Here is a 22,654-nt window from a genome sequence, read left to right on the forward strand (position 1 = left end):
ATGAGTTAAAAACTATGTACAAAATGTCTGTACACAGAAAACCTGTACACAGATTTTTTTAAATATTTATTTTTGGGAGAGCACAAGTGGGAAAGGGGCAGACAGAGGGGAACAGAGGATCTGAAGCAGGCTCTGTGCTGACAGGCTGACAGCAGCAAGCCTGATGTGGGGCTTGAGCTCACAAACCACGAGATCGTGATATGAGCCGAAGTCAGACGCTCAGCTGAGCCACTCAGGTGCCCCTGTACACAGATTTTTATAGCAGCTTTATTCATAACTGCTACAACTTAGAAGTAGCCAAAATGTCCCCCAGTATGCTAACAGATAAACTGTGGTACATCCAAATGATGGAATATTATTTAGAGCTAAAAAGATGAAATATTAAGCTATGAAAAGACATAGAAAAACCTTGAGTACATAATACTAAGTGAAAGAAGCCAATCTAAAAAAGTGACATACTGTATGATTCCAACTATATGACATTCTGGAAAAGGGAAAACTATGGACACAGTAAAAAGATCAGCATTTGCCAGGAGGTAAGGGTGGGAAAAGATATGAATAGATAAAGCACAGAGGATTTTTAGTGCAGTATAAATACCCTGTATGATACTATAACAATGGGTACATTTCATTATACATTTATCCAAACCCATGGAATGTAACCCATCAAGAGTGAATCATAATGTGAACTATGAATTCTGAGTGATTATAATGTGCCAATACAGGATCATCAATTATAACAAAGGTACCACTCTGGTTAGGGATGTTGATAATGGGGGAGACTATGCATGTGAGGGGGAACAGGGTATTTGGGAAATCTCTGTACCTTCTTATCAGTTCTGCAAAACTAAATCTGCTCTAAAAAGTAGTATTTAATTAAAAAAAAAAAAAAGAGACCAGAGACAATGGAATAAAGAGTTAAGTGCTAAAGAAAGTCAGTATCTAATGAGACTACCCTGCTAAAATGAAGAGGATATAAATATATTTCAGATTAATAAAAATTAAGAGAATTTACCATCAGCACTACATTCATTTCCTGCACTACAGGAAATTCTAAAGGAAGTTCTTCATGGTCATGGAAATGACACTAGATGGTATCCTGGATCTTGTATTAGTTCAGGCTGCTATAATAGAATACCATAAACTGGGTGGTATTATAAACATCAGAAATACATTTCTCAGTTTTGGAGACTAGTAAGTCCAAGATCAGAGTGTATAAAGATTGGGTATCTGGTGAGGGCCCCCTTCTTGTTTCATAAGGCCATATTCTTTCTGTGTCCTTTGGCACAAGTGGCAAAGGAGCTCTCTGGGGTCTCTTTCATAAGAGTATTAATTTCATTCATTATGGCTCTGCTCCCATGACCTAATCACCTACCAAAGATCCCACCTCCGAATCATCACTTTGGGAGTTAGGATTTCAACATATAGATTTTGGAGGGGGCACAAACATTCTCTTTTGCTTGTCTGGGAACCTGAATGGTAATCAGTTACCTACAATGATATAAAATTTCCCTAAGTGATAAGGTAGGCTCATTATGCCTGAAGTATTAATAGAAATAATATAGTTTATGCTGAACAGCTGTTTATTCCTCAGAATCTGGAATTTTAGTGACTAAAATTGTGCCTACATAACCAATCTCATATAAAAACCCTGGATACCCGGGGTCAGATGAGCTTCACATTTTGTGCTTGTTACAAGTTACAGCTAAAGGAATTAAGCATGTCCTATATGACTCCTCTAGGAGAGAACTCTTATAAGCTTGTGCCTGGTTTCCTCCAGTCTTTGCTTCATGAGCCTTTTTGCTGATTATGCTTTGTATCCTTTCACTGTAATAAATCTTAGCTGTGAGTACAACTATATACTGAGTCCTGTGAGTCCTCTGGCAAATCACTAAACCTTGAGGTGGTCTTAGAGACTCTCAACACAATTGTATACACATTTCATTTCTTTAAAGACATTAACTCCTTAAAGCTAAAATTATAAAATTGTAATTGTGATATTTATAATACATGCAGAGGTAATATATATTACAACAATAGCAAAATAGTGGAATCTAACACAGAAAACAAATGAATAAACCATGAGCAGAATCAGACATAGAAATACAGAAAACAAACTGACGGTTGCCACAGGGAAAGTGGGTGAAGGGATTGGTAAAATGGGTGAAGGAGAGTAGAAGATACAGGTTTCCAGTTATAGAATCTATAAGTCACAGGAATAAAAGGTACAACATAGGAAATATAGTCAGTGGTATTCTAGTAACGCTGTATGGGGACAGATGGTAGCTATGCTTGTGGTGAGCTCAGTATAAGGTATAAGCCTGTTGAATCACACCTGAAACTAATATAACATTGTGTCAACTATCTATATTTAAATTAAAAGGGGCCACTTGGCTGACTCAGTAGAGCATGCGATTCTTTTTTTGTTTTGTTTTTAATTTATTTTTTAATTTAAATCCAAGTCAGTTAACATACAGTGTAATAATGATTTCAGGGAGCATGTGATTCTTTAAAAAAAATTTTTTTTAATGTTTATTTTTGACAGAGAAAGAGAGAGCGCGAGCAAATGTGCACATGAGTTGGGGAGGGGCAGAGAGAGAGGGAGACCCAGAATCCAAAGCAGGCTCCAGGCTCTGAGCTGTCGGCACAGAGCCTGATGAGGGGCCCGAACTCACAAACTGTGAGATCATGACCTGAGCTGAAGTTGGATGCTCAACCGACTGAGCCACCCAGGCACCCCAAGGAGGATGTGATTCTTGATCACAGGGTTGTCAGTTCAAGCCCCATGTTGGGCATAGGGATTACTTAAAAATAAAAATCTTAAAAAAAAAAAAATAGCAAAATGATCAGGGTGTAAAGGAAACTATAGTGTTAAAAAGTTCCTATATTTAACATGAATATTATCATAAATACAAGATACATATTTTAATCATTTAGCACAAATACTCAAAAATAGATCACATTTTATTGTAGGTTAATTACACCTCAATTTAAAAAGTAAAGCAAAGTGGAGCACCTGGGTGGCTCAGTTGGTTGAGCATCTGACTCCTGAATTTGTCTCAGGTTATGATCTCATGGGTTCATGGGATTGAGCCCTGTCTCAGCTCTGCACTGATAGCATGGAGCCTGCTTGGGATTCTCTCACTCTTGCATGCACTCTCTTTCTCTTTCCTCTCCCACTCACATGCACTCTCTCTCTCTCAAAATAAACATTAAAAAAGAAAAACAAAGAGATATAGCTAAAAAGTCAACAGATCAAAATAGAAAACTAATGGAAAAACAGAGGAAACAAAAAAGTGAAACAATAAGAAAACAAACAGCTAAACTGCAGACCCAAATCCAACCATGTCAATAATCACATTAAATGTAAATAGACTGAACATTCCTATTAAAAAGCAGAGATTGTCAGACTAAGTAACAGAGCAAGATCCAACTATTTGCTATTTGTAAGAAACCCATTTTAACTATAAAAACATAAAAGAGTTGAAAGTATAAGAATGGGAAAAAGGCATATTATGTAAACATTAATAAAAACAAAGCCAGAGTGGCTATATTAGTATTAGACAAAGTATATTTCAAAACAAGGAATATTAGCAGGGATGAAGAAAAGGATAATACTTAGTGCTAAATGGGTCAATTCAACAAGAAAATATAACAATCTAAAATGTGTAAACACCTGGAGCATCGGATGGCTCAGTTGGTTAAGCATCTGACTCTTGGTTTTGGCTCTGGTCATGATCTCATGTCTTCATGGGTTTGAGGCCCACACTGGGCTCTGTGTTGGCAGTGCAGAGCCTTCTTGGGATTCTCTCTCTCTCCGCCCCTGCCCCACTTGTACTCTCCCTGTCTCTCTCAGGATAAATAAACTTTAAAAAATAAAATAAAATGAAAAGTGTAAACACCTAACATCACAGCTTCATACTACATGAAGCAAAAACTGAAAGATGAAAGACCGACAAATCCACAATTATAGCTGGAGACTTAAACACTCTTATCTCAGTAATCAATACAGACCAGAAGATAAAATCAGTAAGGATATAGGAGATCTGCATAGCACAAAAACTAACTTGACTGAACTGACAAGTTAGTCAAGGGGAACACTTGTCCCCACAATAGTGGAATGTGTATTCTTCTCAAGTGTATATGCAACGTTCACCTAAACAGATCACATCTTTGGCTATAAAACAAACCTTAAGAAATATAAAAAACCTGAGGCATCTGGGTGGCTCAGTTGGTTAAGCATCTGAATGGCTCAGGTCATGATCTCACAGTTTATGAGTTCGAGACCCACATGGGGCTCTCTGCTGGAGCCTGCTTCGGATCCTCTGTCTCCCTCTCTCTGCCCCTCCCCTGCTCTCACTTGAGCTCTCAAAAATAAACAAACACCTGTTAAAAATATATTTAAGGGGCGCCTGGGTGGCGCAGTCGGTTGAGCGTCCGACTTCAGCCAGGTCACGATCTCGCGGTCCGTGAGTTCGAGCCCCGCGTCAGGCTCTGGGGTGATGGCTCGGAGCCTGGAACCTGTTTCCGATTCTGTGTCTCCCTCTCTCTCTGCCCCTCCCCCGTTCATGCTCTGTCTCTCTCTGTCCCAAAAATAAATAAACGTTGAAAAAAAAATTTAATAAAAAAATAAAAAATATATATATTTAAAAACCTGAATCATACAAAGTATGTTCTCTACCCATAACAAAATTAAACTAGAATGCAATTACAGAAAGAAAACTGGGAAACCCCCTAATGTTTGAAGATAAAACAACAAACTAAACCCTTAAGTTGAAGAGGAAGTCACAAAACAGTTAGGAAATATTTTTATAAAGACTTTACTTTTAAGTAATCTCTACACTGATCAGGGGGGCTTGAACTCAACAACCACAAGATCAAGAGTCGCATGTTCTATGGGCTAGGCCAGCCAAGTGCCCCTAGAAAATATTTTTAGATGAATGAAAAGAAAATTATAGCAAATTAATATTTGTGGGATACAGCTAAAGCAGTGTTTAGAGGAAAATTTGTACCTTTAAATACTTACATTAGGGAAAAAAAAAACCTCAAATTAATGGTCTAAGCTTCCTAAAAAACTAGAAAAAGAACAAATTACTCTCAAAGAGAGCAGAATAAAGAGCAGAAATCAATTAAATGGAAAACAGAAAAAGAAATCAATAAAACCAAGAGCTGTCTTTGAGAAGTCTTCTGAGAAGACTGTTACAAGTGATAAACCTCTAAACCGATCAAAAGAAAGAGAACACCAATTACCTATATCAAGAATGAAACAGGAGACATTGCTACAGACTTTACAGACTGTGTTACTGTGACTTACAATAAGAAGTATGTATTTGGTTTTTGTCCCACTTCTGGCACAGAACTCCTAAACTTGGAATTTCCTAAGTGATGAGAGTGATAAAGCTGTCTTGTTATGTTAATGAGATTGCTTTGGGAAAGCACCTAAGGATAGGGACCAGTTGCCAGTAGGGTCAACCATGTGATTAAAGGTCTCCATCTCCTCCTCGAGCTACAGATTGAGTTGAATCACTAATGGTTAATGATTTAATTTTTTAAAATATTTATTTGTTAAGAGAGAGCAAGCGAGCACAAGAGTGTGAGTGGGAGAGGGGTAGGGAGAGGGGGAGAGAAAGAATCACAAGCAGCCTCCGCATTGTCAGTACAAAGCCCAACATGAGGCTCTATCTTACCTGAGCTGAAATCAAGAGTAGAGTGCTTACCAATTGAGACACCCAGCCCCACCCCCCGCAATGGCTGACCATTTAATCTACCAATGTCTCTGTAATCAAGCCTCTATAATACCCAAAAGGATGGGGTTTGTAGAGTTTCCTGTTGGTGAACATTGTTAACCTTAAAAATAAAACTGCTGGTTATTTTACCAGCAAAAACTGGTTTATTTGGGAATAGCAGAGAATTGCAATCAGGGACAAGCAAGCTACAACAAAACCATAGGCAAGTCTGAAGAACAAAGGAGAGGAATACTCTTTTATAGAGGAAAAAAGTGAAACTGGGGGGCTGTTATAAGCAAAATGTCCACTGGAATAAACTGGGATTTTGAAGTATACATTGGTTGAGTTGTGACAGTCTCTCATTGGCTGGGCTATTGCCAGGGAAAGAAGAAAACATTTTTCCTCTCGCTGCGATAGTGAAGCAGTATCCATATGCAAGGTCCATCACTTCCTGTTGGGTCTGCAATTGACAATGAGTGGTAGGACATGATGGCTCCCTCTAAATGAGGTTTACTTTTATTAATTTTTACACCATGTAGAGATTCCTGGAGAGTGGAATGCTCTGATAGTGTAGAAAGTACTCGCCCTTTCTCCATACCTTACCCTAAGCATCTCTTCCATCTAGTTGTTCTTGAGTTACACTTTTTATAATAAACTAGTAATCTAGTAGTAAATTTCTCTGAGTTTTGTGAGCTGCTCTAGCAAATTAATCAACCCCAAGGAGAGGGTTGTTGGAAGCTCCGAACTATAGTTATTTGGTCAGAAGCTCAGGTGACAACCTGGACTTATGATTGGTGTCTGAAATGGTGGGTTGGGGGGCCAGTCTTGCTTCATAGTGCGTGGAAAAACCCCCACACACTGGAATTCATACCCAAAACTTTTACAGACATTTAAAATATCAAAAGAAAATATTTTTAAAAACCTTACATCCATAAATTTGACAATTTCAATGGAATGAAATTCTTTGAAAGATGTAACTTAATCAAAACACAATCAAGGAGAAATAACCTGAACAAACCATCATCTATTACAGAAATAAGTTCATAATTTCCAACTCTCCAATAAAGAAAATTCCAGGGGTGCCTGGGCGGCTCAGTTAGGTGTCTGACTCGATTTTGGCTCAGGTCATGATCTCAGGGTTCATGAGACCGAACCCCATGTCGGGCTCTGCGCTGACAGTGCAGAAGAACCTGCTTGGGATTCTCTCTCTCCCTCTCTGCCCTCCCCCACTCTCTCTCTCTCAAAATAAATAAATAAACCTGAAAGAAAGAAAGAAAGAAAGAAAGAAAGAAAGAAAGAAAGAAAGAAAGGAAGGAAAGAAAGAAAAAGAAAATTCCAGGCTGAGATGGCTTCATTAATGAATTCTATACATTTAAGGAAGTAAAAATACTGATTATATGCAAACTCTTCCTTAAAATAGAAGGGGAAGGAATATTTCCCAACTCATTCTATGAGACCAGCATTACCCTAATAGCAAACCCAACAAAGTTATTGCAGAAAAAAACCACAAAAACTACAGACCAATATCCTTCATGAATATATATGCAAAATCATCAACAAATATTAACAAGGCAAATCCAGCAAAATGTGAAAAGGGAAATACATCATAACCAACTGGGGTTTTAATCTCAGGAGTTCAATTTTTTTTATCATCAAAAAAAATCAATGTAATTCACAATATCAATACAGTAAAGAAGAAAAGCTACATGATTATATTAATTGATACAAAAAAGACATTTAATAAAATTTTTTTTTTAATTTTTTTTTCAACGTTTCTTTATTTTTGGGACAGAGAGAGACAGAGCATGAACGGGCGAGGGGCAGAGAGAGAGGGAGACACAGAATCGGAAACAGGCTCCAGGCTCTGAGCCATCAGCCCAGAGCCCGACGCGGGGCTCGAACTCCCGGACCGCGAGATCGTGACCTGGCTGAAGTCGGATGCTTAACCGACTGCGCCACCCAGGCGCCCCGACATTTAATAAAATTTAACATCCATCCATGATAAAAACTAAGCATAGAAGATAATTTTCTCAACCTGCTAAAGCACATCTACAAAAAATCTATAATATTCTTTTTTTTTTTTTTTAAGGGGCTTTTTTTTTTTTTTTTAAGGTTTAATTTTTTTAGTTACCTCTGCATCCAACATGCGACTCAAATTGACGATCAGGAGTTGCATGCTCTACCAACTGAGGCAGCCAGGCACCCCAAGGATTAACTACAAATGGGGATAATGGCTTTCAAGGTGATTGAAAAGTTCTAAAACTGGATTTTGCTGATAGCTGCACAATTCTGTAAATATATTAAAAATCATTGAATTGGTCATTTAAGTGGGTGAATTTTATGGTATATGAATTATATCTCAATAAAAACATCGTAAAAACTCTCTACAAAGAAAATGGCAGGCCCACCCAGGTGATCTCCATAATGAATTATACTGACCATTTAAGCAAGAAGTTATTTCAATTTTATATAAACTCTTTTATTTATTATTATTGTTATTATTATTATTGCTATTTTCAATAGGCTCCATGTCCAACGTGGGGCTCGAACTCACAGTCCTGAGACCAAGAGTTGCATGCTCCACTGACTCATCCAGCCAGTGCCTCTATACAAACTCTTTTAGAAAATACAAGAAGATGGAACATTTCCCAACTCATTATGTGAGGCCAGTATAGTTCTGATATCAAAAACAAAAAAAAACTTCACTAAAAAAAAGAAATCATAGGGGCGCCTGGGTGGCTCAGTCCGTTGGGCAGCCTACTTCGGCTCAGGTCATGATCTCACGGTCCGTGAGTTCGAGCCCCGCGTTGGGCTCTGTGCTGACAGCAAAAATCTTTAACAATCTATTAGCAAACTGAATTCAGAGGTATACAAAAAGGATAATATATCATGACCAAGCAGGATCTATCACAAAAATGCAAATGCTATTGTATACAATTTGCTATTGGAAATACATTGTATATAATTCCATTTGTGTATATTAAGTTCTAGAAGGGGCAAAACTAATCTAATGTGAAAAAATAATGAAAAAAAAAAGTTGCCTGGGATGGATGGGAGAGACTGACTGGCACCAGATGGGAGGGAACTTTCTGGAGACATGGAAATGTTCTATATTGTGGGGCTGTAAGTTTTATGTGGATGTACATGATTGCATGTATTGCATTTCCAATATATGTAAATTTTATCAGAACTCTTTTTGGGGCACCTGGCTGGCACAGTAGGTAGAGCATGGGACTCTTGATTTGGGGTTGTGAGTTTGAGCCCCACATTGGGCATAGAGATTACTTAAAAATGAACAAACAAAAAAACAGGGGCACCTGGGTGGCTTAGTTGAGTGTCCAACATGTCATGATCCCGGGGTCGTGGGAACGAGCCCTATGTGGGTCTCTGCGCTGAGTGTGGAAGTTGCTTAGGATTTTCTGTCTCCCTCTCCCTCTGCCCCTCTTCCCCACTCACACTCCCACTCTAAAATAAAAAATAAAATAACAGACTTTAAAAAAATTTTATTTAGTTTTGAGAGAGAGAGAGAGAGAGAGAGAGAGAGAGAGTAGAGGAAGCGCAGAAGGAAAGGGAGACACAGAATCTGAAGCAGGCTGCAGGCTCTGACCTGTCAGCAAAGAGCCCAACATGGGGCTCGAACCCATGAACCCCAAGATCATGACTTGAGCCAAAATCAGAAGCTCAACTGACTGAGCCATCCAGGCACTCCAACAACTTTTAAAAGTAACAATAACAAGTGAGAGGATGAGGAATGGGTGGAAGTATAGGAAATAAGAATGAGAGAATGATGGTAAGTGTTAAAGCTGGGTGATGGGTCAATGGGAGTTCATTACACTATTCCATTTTTTGGTTTTAATTTACATAATAATAATAATTTAAAAACTTAGAGGTTTTAGTTGAAAACAAGTTAAATGTGTGGTGCCTGGGTGGCTCAGTAGGTTAAGCATCTGACTTTAGCTCAGGTCATGATCTCATCGTCTATGGGTTTGAACCCAGCGTCAGGCTATGTGCTGACAGCTCAGAGCCTGGAGCCTGCTTTGGATTCTCTGTCTCCTTCTCTCTCTGCCCCTCCCCTGCTCATGCTCTGTCTCTCTCTCTCTCAAAAGTAAACATTAAAACAAAAATTAAAAGAAAAAGAAAAAGAAAAGTTAAATGTGTCAAAAAAAAAAATTTTTTTAATAGGCTCTACACCCAACATGGGGCTTGAACTCACAACCCAGAGAGCAATACTCACACGCTCTACTGACTGAGCCAGCCAGGTGCCCACCCCCCCTTTTCTTTCCCCAAAATGTTTTGTACTTCCCACCACCATCAAAAAATGTTACATAATTTCCCACAGCATTTAACAGAGGCATAGTCACTAGAATGAGTACAATGAATATACTTTATGTCTAAGTTAAAGCTAAGACAATGGGCAGGAGGACTTGCTATTACATACTCTAGCTTATTTTTAATATCTGAAGCACTATCACTATTGAGTTTGTTTAGTGAAGAGGCATAAATAGGAATAGTGGGTGGAAGTTTCAGGAAGAGTTTTCAGCTCTATAAAAAGAACTTTAATACTGGTGATCTCCAAAAGGCAAGGGACTCCCTCTGGAGATAACCTCCCTATCCACGGAAATGTTCAAATATAAACTGTAGTTTTGTACACTAGCAACAACCACTAGAAGAAACTATCTAGGTTCCCTCTAGTGGAGAGATTCTGCAGTTCTTTGAATGGCTTTCTCTTATTGTAATCTAAATTCAAAGAAAGAAGCACAGGACATTGTAGGATTTTTTTTTTCAAGAATTCATCGGAAGTGGGGGAATTGGGGATTTTTTTTAAGGGTACATACTGGCAACCAGTTAAATATATAAGTCCTGGAGATCTAATATAGTGATTATAGTCAACAATACTGTATTTATAAACTTAAAAGTTGCTAAGAATACTAAAAAGTAAGTAAAATTCAGCCAAAATGCAGTGTCATGATAAAAGCTGGACTACAGCTACAAGCCCCAAACTTAATATTTTGGCACATATGGTTATGAACAGTATGCACAAAGCTTTTTGGTAATTACCACAAAAATGAGTAGTCTTAGATTTCTGGGCTGAACTGAAAATTTCTAGGTCAATCTTTCTTGATAAAGTATTAAGACAAATTATAAAATCAATCACAACATGCCGCTCGGACCCAAGTACTGTGTCTCCTTTCCTCAAAGAATGCTGATTACTGTGGTCTCAGTACTACGGAGAAATCAAGGGCACAAACCTTATCCAAAGGAACCTTACAATTTAACTACAAAGACAAGATTACAAAGAAATGTCTGAGAAATAAACCTTCCCCACAATGCAGTACTTGGTTAAGCGCCAGAAGAGAGTACCGATAAGATGTACTATGAAATGGAAAGTGAATTCCCCTGAGTGGTTTCAGCTGACTGCCTTCAAGTTAGGGAAGTTAAACTAGGACTAAAAGAATGTAGAGAGGGAGAAAAATGGAGTGTGAAGGAGGCAGGCCCTTCCAGGGTAGGAGAACAGGATAAAGAAAGCAATGTGGTGAAGGAATTTGAAAATAAACCTGAATTTTGTCTTCAGAGAACTCCCCAAATCTCCCCAAATGCCTTTAACTCTATCAACTTCTTCCCAAACCTTCAGACCAGTAGTTCCCAAAGTGTGGTGGTCTTTGGACAAGTATCATCATCAACCATCTGGGAACTTGAACTGCAAATTCTGGGTACCATCCCAGACCTAATGAGTCAGAAAGTGGGGGTGGGGCAGCAATCTGTGTTTTAGCAAATCCTTCAGGTGATTCTGATGCATGCTCAGGCTGAAAACCATTGCTCTAGAACTACCTATATACAACTCTCCACACAGGAATGCGATCACGTTCCTGGAGCCCAACTCAGCCACTTGGTGCAGGAAGGAAGTTAATAGTGTTAGAGCAGGCAATTAGGCTCTAACAGGATGCCTGGAGGCCAGCAAAGAGGAAGTTATGCCCACCTATGAGGAAGTAAGAGGCCTGTCCTGGCAGTACTCTAAAACAAAACCACAAGTGACCGCCATTTTGACAGCTTGAGTGACCTAAGCTCATTATACAGTTGTTATATCATTAGCATTGCGGTTTTGAAGGAATCCCGTCTCGGAAATCCCCGCCAGAGATCCTTAGGCAAATAAGGCAAGAAAAAGGGCAGAACCCACATTCCTGAAGGAGACCTCCCTGATTACAAGAAACCTTCACTTCAAATAATGAATATTTCATCCCTTTGTTAAAAACTGTCAATAAAAGATAGAAATACAAAACCAGCGGGCTCAGCTATTCCTTGAGCGCACCCACTCTCCCATCTCGAGAGTGTAGTTTCACTTTAATAAACTTTCCTGTTTGTACTGCTCATCTACTATGTTGTGTCAGTCCTAGACTTTTTTCTCCTGGCCGACCAAGAGCCTCCAGCGACATCTTTTGGAGGGGCTAAGTCAAGGCCTCAGGGCCCAAGGTCCACCTGGCAATAATAGCAGGTCCAGCCCTCTAACAGTTCAGTCTCTGGCACAATTTCGCTTTCTCCTCCAATACATCTTGTTCCAACAACTGCCCGCTACATCTTCGCCTCCCGTGTTACTTTCCCCTCACAGCGCCCGCTCCCGCCCCTCCGTCGCCCTACCTCAGTCTCAGAGGGGACGTGGTGCCGGCAGGGAGGGGAACTGTCCAAGGAGACAGGAATAGATGTGGCGCTTGCCCAGAGGCCGCCCAACAAGAGCAGAACGCTTCGGACCCATAAAGAACTGCTCCAGCGCCACTGGCTAGGGCATGGGCCTGAACCAGGAGAACCTGCTCCTCCACCCCACTCGGCCGCCATCTTTGGGCCGAGCGTCGTTACCATGGAGTACGTGACGTCTCGGCCCCAGCGCCAGTCCCGCACCCTGGGGCAAATGGTATAGTCGGCGGAAAGACGCGTTTTGATTGGCTAGCATCACCCAGCCAGTTCACCGCGGATGAGGAACTGCATCACGCCCGTCGAGTCTCAACGCGCGAAGCCGGCCAATTAAGTGCCGTTTAGAGGCCCACGTGAGATGGGCTGTGGAAGACTAGTGGGTGCCGATAGTAAGGAAGTGTTGGTACGAGGCCCTTTCTTTGTTATTCACCGAGAAGGCAGGCATCCGCTAGGTGCCAGGTAACATAATCTGCAGAATCTTTAATGGTTACCCTCTATATAAAAAAATGGATGGAATGTAATTTTCATTTTTATTTTATCCTCAGGCACCGATTTTACGCCCATTTCTTAAGTCATTTCTTGTAAAATCAGTGAGTTCTTTACTATTCAACCTCATCCCTTAACTTCTATGAAAACCAATTAGGGGCACCTGGCTGGCGGTAGAGCATTAATCTACCTGATCTCAGGGTCATAAGTTCAAGCCCTACATTGGGTGTGGAGCCTACTTAAAACAAAAATTGCAACTGCATTTAACCAAGAGACCATGTGAATCCATGCCATTAAGGAAACTACCTTTAAACTAGGCAATAAAACGGGGCGCCTGGGTGGCGCAGTCGGTTAAGCATCCGACTTCAGCCAGGTCACCATCTCGCGGTCCGTGACTTCGAGCCCCGCGTCAGGCTCTGGGCTGATAGGCTCAGAGCCTGGAGCCTGTTTCCGATTCTGTGTCTTCCTCTCTCTCTGCCCCTCCCCCGTTCATGCTCTGTCTCTCTCTGTCCCAAAAATAAATAAACGTTGAAAAAAAAAAATTTAAACTAGGCAATAAGTAACTATAAAAAAATTGAAAATTGGGAGATTTTCCTGTGGTCCATTAAACAATTAAAACTAGTAACTGGCAGCACTGAACTGGGACAGTCATTTAACAGGAACTGAATATTGTAAATTACTATGCTAGGAACTGTAGGGGTAGGAAAGAAAAGCCGTCAGAATGTACAATTCATTGGTAAAGATCATTTACTCATTCACGGGTGGGGCATTCTACCAGTAATGGCTCATTACCGAACATCTATCATGCCAAAACTCGTGGAACTGGGATTCCAAACTAAATTCACTACGTTCAGGACATGTGCTCTTTCCACTACAAGATCACAAAAAAAACTTCAAGTTCCTAGTTTTAACAGCAGTGTTACGTTGGGGGGAGGCTGTTTCAATGATCCAGTCAACAAAATGCTAGCCATTCAAGCTTGTTTCTCTGAAACATGTAATTTCTCCAATGGGAACTTTTGACTTGAGAACTCTGCACCTACCAAACCTCAATATGGGAACAGAAAAACATAAAGCACCCTCATTTACAAGTGCTGTATTATTAAAGAGGATGAATTTGCATGCAAGACTGTTTTGTCATTACATTTACTCAGGTCATCCTAAGGATTCTCAGCCTTCTTTCTTTGCTCAATTGCCCACCACTTGTTTATCCACTTCCATTGCTCTATCACCTATCCCACCAGAATACCATATTCACTTAACTTAGGTGATAGCCATCAGGAGGTTTCCTCTCTTCTGGATGCCTAATCCAGACCCAAGTATCCATCTGCCTTCCTGGACATGTTTCATAGCAGAGTACCCTATAGCTTCCTCAAACTCATCATTTCCCTTCACAAAACCAATCTGGTTCCCCAACTTTACAAATGCACTATTACCCACCCAGCAACCAAAGCTAGTACACCTTACCCATTAAGACTCATGTTTAAATTCTCCTAAATCCTTAGTACAGTACACAAGACCTTGCATAATCTGGCATTTCTTAGGTTGCTACACACTTTTCCAATTATTGCCCACATAGTTTTCAGTTCCACTACATAACCCAGTTGAAGGTTTCCTCAAATGCCTCCTGCCTTCACAAAAAATCATGCCAATTTTTCCCAAAATACCTCCCCAAGCATTTCTTCCTCTACCCAACCACCCCAAGAGTAACAAGTACATGACAGAACAAACTCCGTAGTTTTAGATTATGTTGCTGTTTTTCAACAACTAAATCTCACTGGAGGTCTGAGATAGGTACTTCCTGCCATTGACCTGAGTTTCCAATGTCAATTTCCTTAGGATTCTAATAACCAAATTGTGACCATGAAATGCACTGCTTAGATTGTTATGAAAACATGATTAACATTGGACCCAGACTGCATCTGACCCATCCACCTCTTGCCTTGAAGCCATACTTCCCATATAAGGCCAAATGATACTGGCAGTACAAGCACAAGGCCATTTCTGTGAAACCTGGGATCTTCCTTCTCAACAGCAACTTTGGCTTGAGGATGGCCACCACTGGACTAATAAGCACACCTTTCTTAGAACTGCCATATGCTCCAAGTGCCCAATCCTTTCCTGCATCATCTCCTTCAATGGTTTTTTCTGACCCCACAACCACCCATTTTTTGGCACACTAATTGTTTTTTGGCAGGTTTCTTAGGGAACCCAAATACAATTAAAAACTGTAAAAGGGACTGAGTTTGACCAACTCCAAGTTTCTTGTTGATATTTTCAGTGGAATGTCAAGACAATGGTTAATAAAAGGACTAGCTAGTTGCTTACTCCAACAAATTTCTACAGCCACCATACTGCTAACTGATGCTTTGGTTCAAACTTTTATTTCAACAATTCAGAGATTTAAAATATCCTGCAGCCCTAGTTTAGTTTCCTTTTGTCTTATGCTCAAATATCTCAATCCTCCACTTTACTACATTGAAACATGGAACCAAGGAAAGCTACACCGCCAAGGCAATAACCACCACCCCCCAAAAACCTTCCTAAGGCATGTGTTGCTATTTTGATATTACACCTTACCAGTCAAGCGTTTTTGGAATGTTTTATCTAGTCACAGATCCAAAGGATATCTCATCCCTGCCGTGCTGCCAAATACCATCAATATAATCTTCAGGTTCTCCCAACTACCATTAAGTCACAAGTTTCCAAACCAATCTATCTTAACAACTACATACATCATAAGGTAATTTAGAAGGCCATCAAAAATAATTTTAAGTTTCTTTCATGGACTCTCAATCTAACAAGGAAGGCAGTTAGTTATATGTAATAAAAGTTGAAATAAACTGTTATGGGCAAGAGTTATAGGCCCATTTTAACATGAAGCCTGGAAAAGTGTCACGGTATATATTTGTACTAATATTTGTCTTCTGTCCTTCCTGGAATACCCTATGCTCCAGCACTTTATACCTTCAAGATACTCCTTCCCAATGCCTCTGATCAAAGCTTACTCTGCCCCCCTCCCTGACCATGTAAGGCCTTGTATGAAGATACTCATATCCTATCCTCATTAAAACCCTATTGTCTAAATCTCTGTAATTGCCATCACATAGAACTCCCTAGCTTCCTTGTACTCTGAAAATGCTGGATAACTGCCACCATTTAAATAGCAACCAAATTTGGGAAAAAGAAAATTTTAAGCTATTTAACAAAAATACAAGAGAACAAATCTACACCTTTATTTATTTACTTTTCAGTTAGTTTAAATCCTTGAGGGGTACAGCATCTAGGAAAAAAAAAAGAAAACACGGTGTCATTAGATGCATGTAATATATAAATTCATAAAAGTTATGAGTACAACAATATGGATAAATCTCCCATTGTCCCATTACTCATCTCTAAAACAGATCCAATGACTTATATTCTAGTGGGAACAAACCTAAGTTTTTTTGTTTTTTTTTTTAAGAACTAAGTTTTTATAGTGATCTACATGAACATTTTGTACTGGGAGAACTGAAAATCCATTCAATTTTGCTTCTTTTTTTAAGTTTATTTATTTTCAGAAAGTGCAAGTGGGGGAGGGGCAGAGAGAGAAAGAGAGGGAATGAAAATCCCAAGGAGGCTCTGTACTGTTAAATCTGATCCAATGCAGGGATCAATGTGGGGCTTGAACTCATGAACCACGAGATCATGACCAAAGCCAAAGTCGGACACTTAACAGACCAGCTGAGTCACCCGGGTGCCCCCAATTTTGCTGCTTCTAGTAAGATTAAAAAACTTCCTGAAGAGAAATCTCAAGGTTCAGCAGGCTTCAAAAGTAACTTTCTGACCCCAAGAATATTCCCATGTCTACTCAAAATGAACACTAAGTAAAAGAGGAACTACTTTAGAAAATCACAGCATCCAAGGGTGGCTGGATGGCTCAGTTGGTTAAACATCAAACTCTTAACCGCCATGTTGGGCTCTGCACGGATAGCATGGAGCCTGCTTGGGATTCTCTCTCCTCCACTCACATTCTAGGTCTGTCAAAATAAAAAAAGGAGGGGAGGGATGCCCAGGTGACTCAGTCATTAAGCATCTGACTCTTGATCTTGGCTCAGGTCATGATATCCCAGTTCATGAGTTTGAGCCTGTGGGGCTTCAGCGGGGAGTCTGCTTGGGATTCTGTCTTTCCCCTTCTCTGCCTCTTCCCTGCTTGTGCTCTCTCAAAATAAATAACTTATAAGAATTTCCTTAATAACAGGGAGGGAGGGAGGAAGGAAGGAAGGAAGGAAGGAAGGAAACCACAGCATCTGGACTCCAAGACTTGAACCAAAGGCCTGGGACCTAGAAACATAAGCATTGGTTTTCTTCTGTAAGTATTAACACCTATTTTATACAATTTTTTATGTTTATTTTTGAGAGAGAGAGCGACAGAGCAAAAGCAGGAGAGGGGCAGAGAGAGGGAGACAGGGAATCCAAAGTAGGCCCCAGGCTCTGCTCTGAGCTGTCAGCACAGAGCCCGACGGAGGGCTCAAACAGCGAGGTCATGACCTGAGCTAAAGTCAGACGCTTCACTGAGCCACCCAGGCACCCCAGTAACACCTATTCTACCAAGACTGTCATATGAGCGTCTACTTTCTACTATAAAATAAGAACAGTAACACCTATTCTAACAAGACTGTCCTGATACAGAGACGGGAATATTATGAATTATGCCAGGAAAAGGTAGTCTTCTAACAACTACTTGTATCCAATAAATCTTTGCTAGAAAATTGTTTATTTAAATACTATCCCCACCCCCTACAGCTTTGGCAAAAATCTGAAACCTAGATGTAATCCATTTGAACACTCTGCTTTCACTTTCCTTCTGATGCCAAGAAATCTGATGTTTCTTACTACATCTACACAATAGCTACTGATTTTGCGCACAATCCACTGGTAACACTTTAAAATCACATTAGTCTTTAGAGGTCAGAGCCCAACCCTAAGCTTAGATGGACTCGTGTGTCACATTGCTAATAATTGTACTTACTACACGGATTCTGTGGCCAATGGCTTTAGCAGGAAGGTTGCTTCGGAATTTGGCACGAACCATGCCACTGTTTCCATGAGCACGAGTTACTTTTCCCCAGATTACTCTAGTTTTATTCGGTTTGCCACCAGGAGTCACTGTGTTGCTAATTTTAAAAGGGGAGAAGAGACATGAGAAATGAGGCAACCAGTCAAATGTAATACAAATTCAAGATGACCTCTAGACCAGTGGCTCACAAAAGTAGTCACCTGAGAAACTAAAAAAGTCTGGGGCATCATTCATGCAACAAGTAATTGAGTACTTACTATATGCCAGACGCTTTTATAAAATCCCTTTCAAATAACGAAGTAATAACATGTAAAATATGTCAACCTGTTAATAATTGCAATATTTACAAAAAAAAAAAAAACAACAACAAAAAGGGAACTAGTGTGAATATATTTGTGTCTGAAGAGGGGGAAATTTCTTTGCTAATTTTAAACAGCCAGGAAAGGCCTTACTGAGAAAATAACACTGAACAAAAACTGTAAGAACAGCCTGTGTTAAAACCTGAGAAAGCTGTGTTCCCTGGTTTGTGGAAAAGCGAAGGAATGGAATGAATCCTACCTAGGTTAAGAGTAGAACTAGGGACTCCTGAATGCCTCCTTCATGACCTTTGCTGTTACTAAATGACACGGAAAGTTGGAATCTGAGCAATGTACAGGTGATCTGAATTACAATTTTAAAGGATCAATCTCGTTGCAGGAAGAAAGGGAGGGCAAAGATGAAAGAAAGCCATGTCCCCAGACTTCAATTGGTGTGAAACAAGTTTAAGAACCAATGCTCTAGACACATCATAAGCATGTACATAACATAAATTCAAGAAATCAACAAAAGTAATTAAGGTACACGGAAAACTGTTCTCTAACACCTTAAAAAGAGCCTAATATAAGAGGCTGGTTCCTTCCTTGAAACAATTAACAGTTGTAATTTTTCCAAATGTAGAAGACATCTAAATCCAATACTACCTGGACAATAACATCCTTCTATAACCTCCAGTGAAGATACTTAAAGATCCAAAGTAGAAAAAACAGTACCAACTACTTTACCAACATTTTTTTATTACTCTTCTTCGAACAGGAAAACAAGACAAACCTTAACTAAAAACTTAAAAGGTATTAATACTATAAACTTACTTCTTTGCTTTGTACACATAAGCACATCTCTTGCCTAGATAGAATTCAGTTTCATCTCGAGCATAAACACCTTCAATTTTAAGAAGAGCTGTGTGCTCCCTCTGGTTCCGGAGACCCCGCTTATAGCCAGCAAAAATGGCTTTGGACCACAGCCTAAGACAAAATAGAGAGTAGTAAGTGATTAAAAGGTCTCACATTTCACTTCACCTGTAAGATCTGACTTGTAAGGAGCCCTACTTAAAATCTATTAGCAAACATCTAGTTTTTTTCCCATTAGTTTTAAGCTCACGTTTATGTTCATGCCTAATAGACAAAACACTACAAATACAAAGCAATTAAATTTAAAACTTGTACCTTCCAGACATATTTGTCGTTTCAGGAGTCCTGTTCCCAGCAGGCCTTAAACAAACAAAAAAACAGTTTAAAATCTTGCAACGCACGTTTTCCACCCAGTCCCCTCTCCTTTCTTAAACCGGTCAAATTCCTTTTTGCACAGCTTATCACGTGAAGACTATGGGGTAACGTAATGATACCATGAACTCTACTAGAAGCACAGTCGGGCAAGACTTACCAGCCTGAGAATGCCTGATAACGGAGCAAACTCCAAAATGAGGACTAAAACGAAAATGCCAAGACTGTACAGTGAAAGAAATAGATCCCGGAAACTCCAAAAGGAAGCCCTAAAAAAATTCATGCCACGATCAGTAGGAAAAAAAAATAATGAAGCTCGAGAAAGCAGAGAAGCACACAGAAAATGAGATTAAAGCCTCGCATGGGAAAGAAAAGCTGAGGAAGAAAGGGAGACTGTAGACAACACCAGGTTTGGAGTGGGAACACAGAAAAAGAACGCATACTAAAGGAGCCACTGCCTCAAACGGGGGACCGCATATGGACAAAATGCATCTATTACTCCGCTGAGGCCCAGGAAGCAACACAGATTACGGGAAGGCGTGTTCTCCGGGCGCCCGGGGACCAATACCATCAGCCCCGCATCTCCTCAATCCTGTCCTCTCTGTTGCTGGAATCCACAGAAATCACTAGCTAGCAGAGTCTCCGAGCGGCACCAGTGCCTTGCCGAGGCATACCGTTGAGCTCACCCCCGCTTATTTGCCCCCAAAGTTCGGCAGCAGAACTCCCTCACCTCCACAGGTTCCAAGATGGCGGAAAAAGAGAGGGGAGGTCCCACCGCGTGGCCTTATGGGATAAACACCTCTCCGCCCCGCCCTCAGTTAGGCATCTTCCGCGACCCCCAAAAAAAAAAAAAAAAAAAAAAAAAAAAAAAAGGCTTCAGTTGCCTTCGGACTGAAACAAACCACATTCAGGAGCACTCTTACAGTTCCCTCCGTCTTTTCATCTTTGTAAACTGCAACATTTATTATTTTGAAACAGAGTAAGGCAAGATGGTAGCCAGCTGGAGGAGGAGAAGAAAAGGTCCCCCAAAGCTGAGCGTTGCCAGGGAAACACTATAGCTTGGTTCCTTAGGTGGAAAAAGTGAAGCCGGTCTGGAGACTATCTCCCCTCCTCGGGTACCCCAGATTGTTACGCCAACATGGGGGTATCTTTCCCGCTTACCGCAGAGGAGTAGGGAAACAGCCTCTCGGATCCTAGTGTGGAAGAGAAAGGCCAGGAACACGAAGGCAGGAGCTCTTCTCTTTATGTTTTTCCCCCTTACTCCTTTCCTCCTACTCCTTTATCTCTTTGAAGAAATGACCTAAGTTTTTAACCTGCATCCTTCGTTTTGACTACAGAGTGAGTAGGACTGCCCTGAAAAGGCCTTATTGCATTTTAGGGAGAACTCATTCAGCTGCCAAACGCGTGGGGCGCGCAGCACCGTGCCCACACGAATTGGGTCTTCAGTAAATACCTGCAGACGAGAATGAGATAGATTAGTGGGTATCACAGATTTACACTGCCTAATTATTGCGCATTTACTTGGATTTCCCTATGGATGCATTCGTTTATTCAGTAGTTTATTGAATGGCTACTTTTCACCAAGCTTTGTTCTTGCCTCGGAGGACACTGCAGTAAACAAAACTACAGAAGTCTCTGCCCTCATAGACCTTACATCCTAGTAGAGAGAGCAAGACAATAAGCAAGTAAAATATATGGCACATTAGAAGGCAATGTGAGAAAAATTTTCTCTATGGAGAAAAAAATTAAGCAGGGAGGCCACTGTAAAAGAAGGCTTTTACTCTGAGAAGAGAAACCATTGAGGGCTCTATAATGAGTGACTCAATTTGACTTACATTTTTTCTTTAATTTTTTTTAACGTTTACTTATGTTTGAGACAGAGAGAGACGGAGCATGAACAGGGGAGGGGCAGAGAGAGAGGGAGACACAGAATCTGAAACGGGCTCCAGGCTCTGAGCTGTCAGCACAGAGCCTGACGCGGGGCTCGAACTCGCGGACAGTGAGATCATGACCTGAGCCGAAGTCGGCCGCTTAACCGACTGAGCCACCCAGGCGCCCCTTACTTACATTTTAACAGGGTCACTCTGTTGAGACTGAAGGGAGCAAGGGCACCAGCAGGGAGAACAACTAGGATTGTAATGATTCTGATATATTATGGCATGTAGACAGGGGTCATAAGTACTGGAACTCTGAATATGTTTTAAATGTAACACTGACAAGATTTGCTGATGGGTAAGAAATGAGAGAGAACAGTAAAGGATGACTCCAAAGTTTTATAAAATAGATATCTGTAAATCATGTTTAAAATCAGATTCTCTCTTAAATACATCAAGATAGGGTGTAGGTACCTTATAATTCACTTCCTCCATCCAGTTTTCTCTGTCCCAGAAATCTACTAAAATCCGGCTATTAACGTACTAGAAATCTAAAGGAAAATAGTCCTGGGAGGAATAACACATTAAATGTGAGTTTCATTTCTTTGTTCATTCATTCACTCTGCAAATACTTATTAGGCTAATAGTGAGTGTCCTTGCCCTGGTTCCTGCTTTCAGGACACTTAACAGTCCAGTGGGGGGAAATGACAACATTACAAAATGTGAAGAGAGCTCTGCAGGAAAATAAGAGTGCAGTGAGCACTTAAACAAGGGAATCCTGATCCAGGCTGATGAGTCAGGGAAAGTGTCACGTGCAGAAGGCATTTTTCAAACTGCATGTGATGGCCGAGTAGTAGATTGTGATTATAATACTTTTTAGGCAGGGATGCCTGGTTGGCTCAGTCAGTAAAACACGTGACTTTTAAAATGTTTATTTTGTTTTTGAGAGAGAGAGAGAGCGCGCGCACGCACACTTGCATGAGCGGGGGGAGGAGCAGAGAGAGAGACACAGAATCCAAAACAGGCTCCAGGCTGTGAGCTGTCAGCACAGAGCTTGATGCAGGGCTTGAACTCATGAACTTGTGAGATCATGACCTGAGCCAAAGTCAGACGCTTAACTGACTGAACCACCCAGGCATCCCTAGACATTGTAACTCTTTTTTGTTTTATTTAATTTTTTATTTTTTTAAAATTTACATCCAAATTAGTTAGCATATAGTGCAACAGTGATTTCAGGAGTAGATTCCTTAGTGCCCCATACCTATTTAGCCCATCCCCCCCCCACACACC

General features: G+C 40.5%; 3 protein-coding genes across 11 annotated transcripts in view; 1 reads left to right on the forward strand and 2 right to left on the reverse strand.

Annotated features, from left to right (window-relative positions):
- Positions 1-12,656, reverse strand: part of LMLN (leishmanolysin like peptidase) — a 135,955-nt gene extending 123,299 nt beyond the window's left edge. For 2 of the 5 annotated variants that reach the window (XR_005793328.1, XM_040484789.1), the window contains exon 1: positions 12,360-12,653. Coding sequence is in view for 3 of the 5 variants with exons in the window: in XM_040484789.1 (XP_040340723.1) it covers positions 12,360-12,578 (219 nt within the window). In the remaining 2 variants the exon portion in view is untranslated. Of the gene's footprint in view, positions 1-12,359 lie in introns of all 5 variants that reach the window. The other 3 variants (XR_005793327.1, XM_040484787.1, XM_040484788.1) reach the window with 3 other exon arrangements.
- Positions 12,657-16,105: 3,449 nt separating this feature from the next.
- Positions 16,106-20,309, reverse strand: RPL35A (ribosomal protein L35a). 3 transcript variants are annotated; one of them, XM_040484803.1, is made up of 5 exons: positions 20,221-20,309; positions 19,434-19,478; positions 19,080-19,232; positions 17,905-18,049; positions 16,106-16,176 (listed from the first exon to the last, which is right to left on the reverse strand). In XM_040484803.1, the coding sequence occupies exons 2-5, from the start codon at positions 19,442-19,444 to the stop codon at positions 16,153-16,155; spliced, it is 333 nt and encodes a 110-aa protein (XP_040340737.1). In that variant the 5' UTR covers positions 19,445-19,478; positions 20,221-20,309; the 3' UTR covers positions 16,106-16,152. The 3 variants fall into 3 exon arrangements, with proteins under 3 accessions (XP_040340737.1, XP_040340739.1, XP_040340738.1); XM_040484805.1 differs by lacking the exon at positions 20,221-20,309 and adding an exon at positions 20,059-20,198; XM_040484804.1 differs by lacking the exon at positions 20,221-20,309 and adding an exon at positions 19,651-19,740.
- Positions 20,310-20,389: 80 nt separating this feature from the next.
- Positions 20,390-22,654, forward strand: part of DRC9 (dynein regulatory complex subunit 9) — a 53,764-nt gene continuing 51,499 nt past the window's right edge. Inside the window, exon 1 of one of the 3 annotated variants that reach the window (XM_040484800.1) lies at positions 20,390-20,437. The gene's annotated coding sequence lies outside the window, so the exon portion shown is untranslated. Of the gene's footprint in view, positions 20,438-20,519; positions 20,717-22,654 lie in introns of those variants that run through there. The other 2 variants (XM_040484801.1, XM_040484799.1) reach the window with 2 other exon arrangements.

Source organism: Herpailurus yagouaroundi, unplaced genomic scaffold, assembly GCF_014898765.1.
Source record: "Herpailurus yagouaroundi ecotype Mexico unplaced genomic scaffold, PumYag 162, whole genome shotgun sequence".
In the NCBI taxonomy this organism is placed as follows: domain Eukaryota; kingdom Metazoa; phylum Chordata; class Mammalia; order Carnivora; family Felidae; genus Herpailurus; species Herpailurus yagouaroundi.

Coding starts and splice junctions, on each gene's coding strand:
- RPL35A (XM_040484803.1), bottom strand. Junction 18,050..19,079: donor TATGTGTACAAAGCAAAGAA/GTAAGTTTATAG, acceptor TTTTAAAATTAG/CAACACAGTGACTCCTGGTG. Junction 16,177..17,904: donor TTGGCCACAGAATCCGTGTA/GTAAGTACAATT, acceptor TTTTTTTCCTAG/ATGCTGTACCCCTCAAGGAT.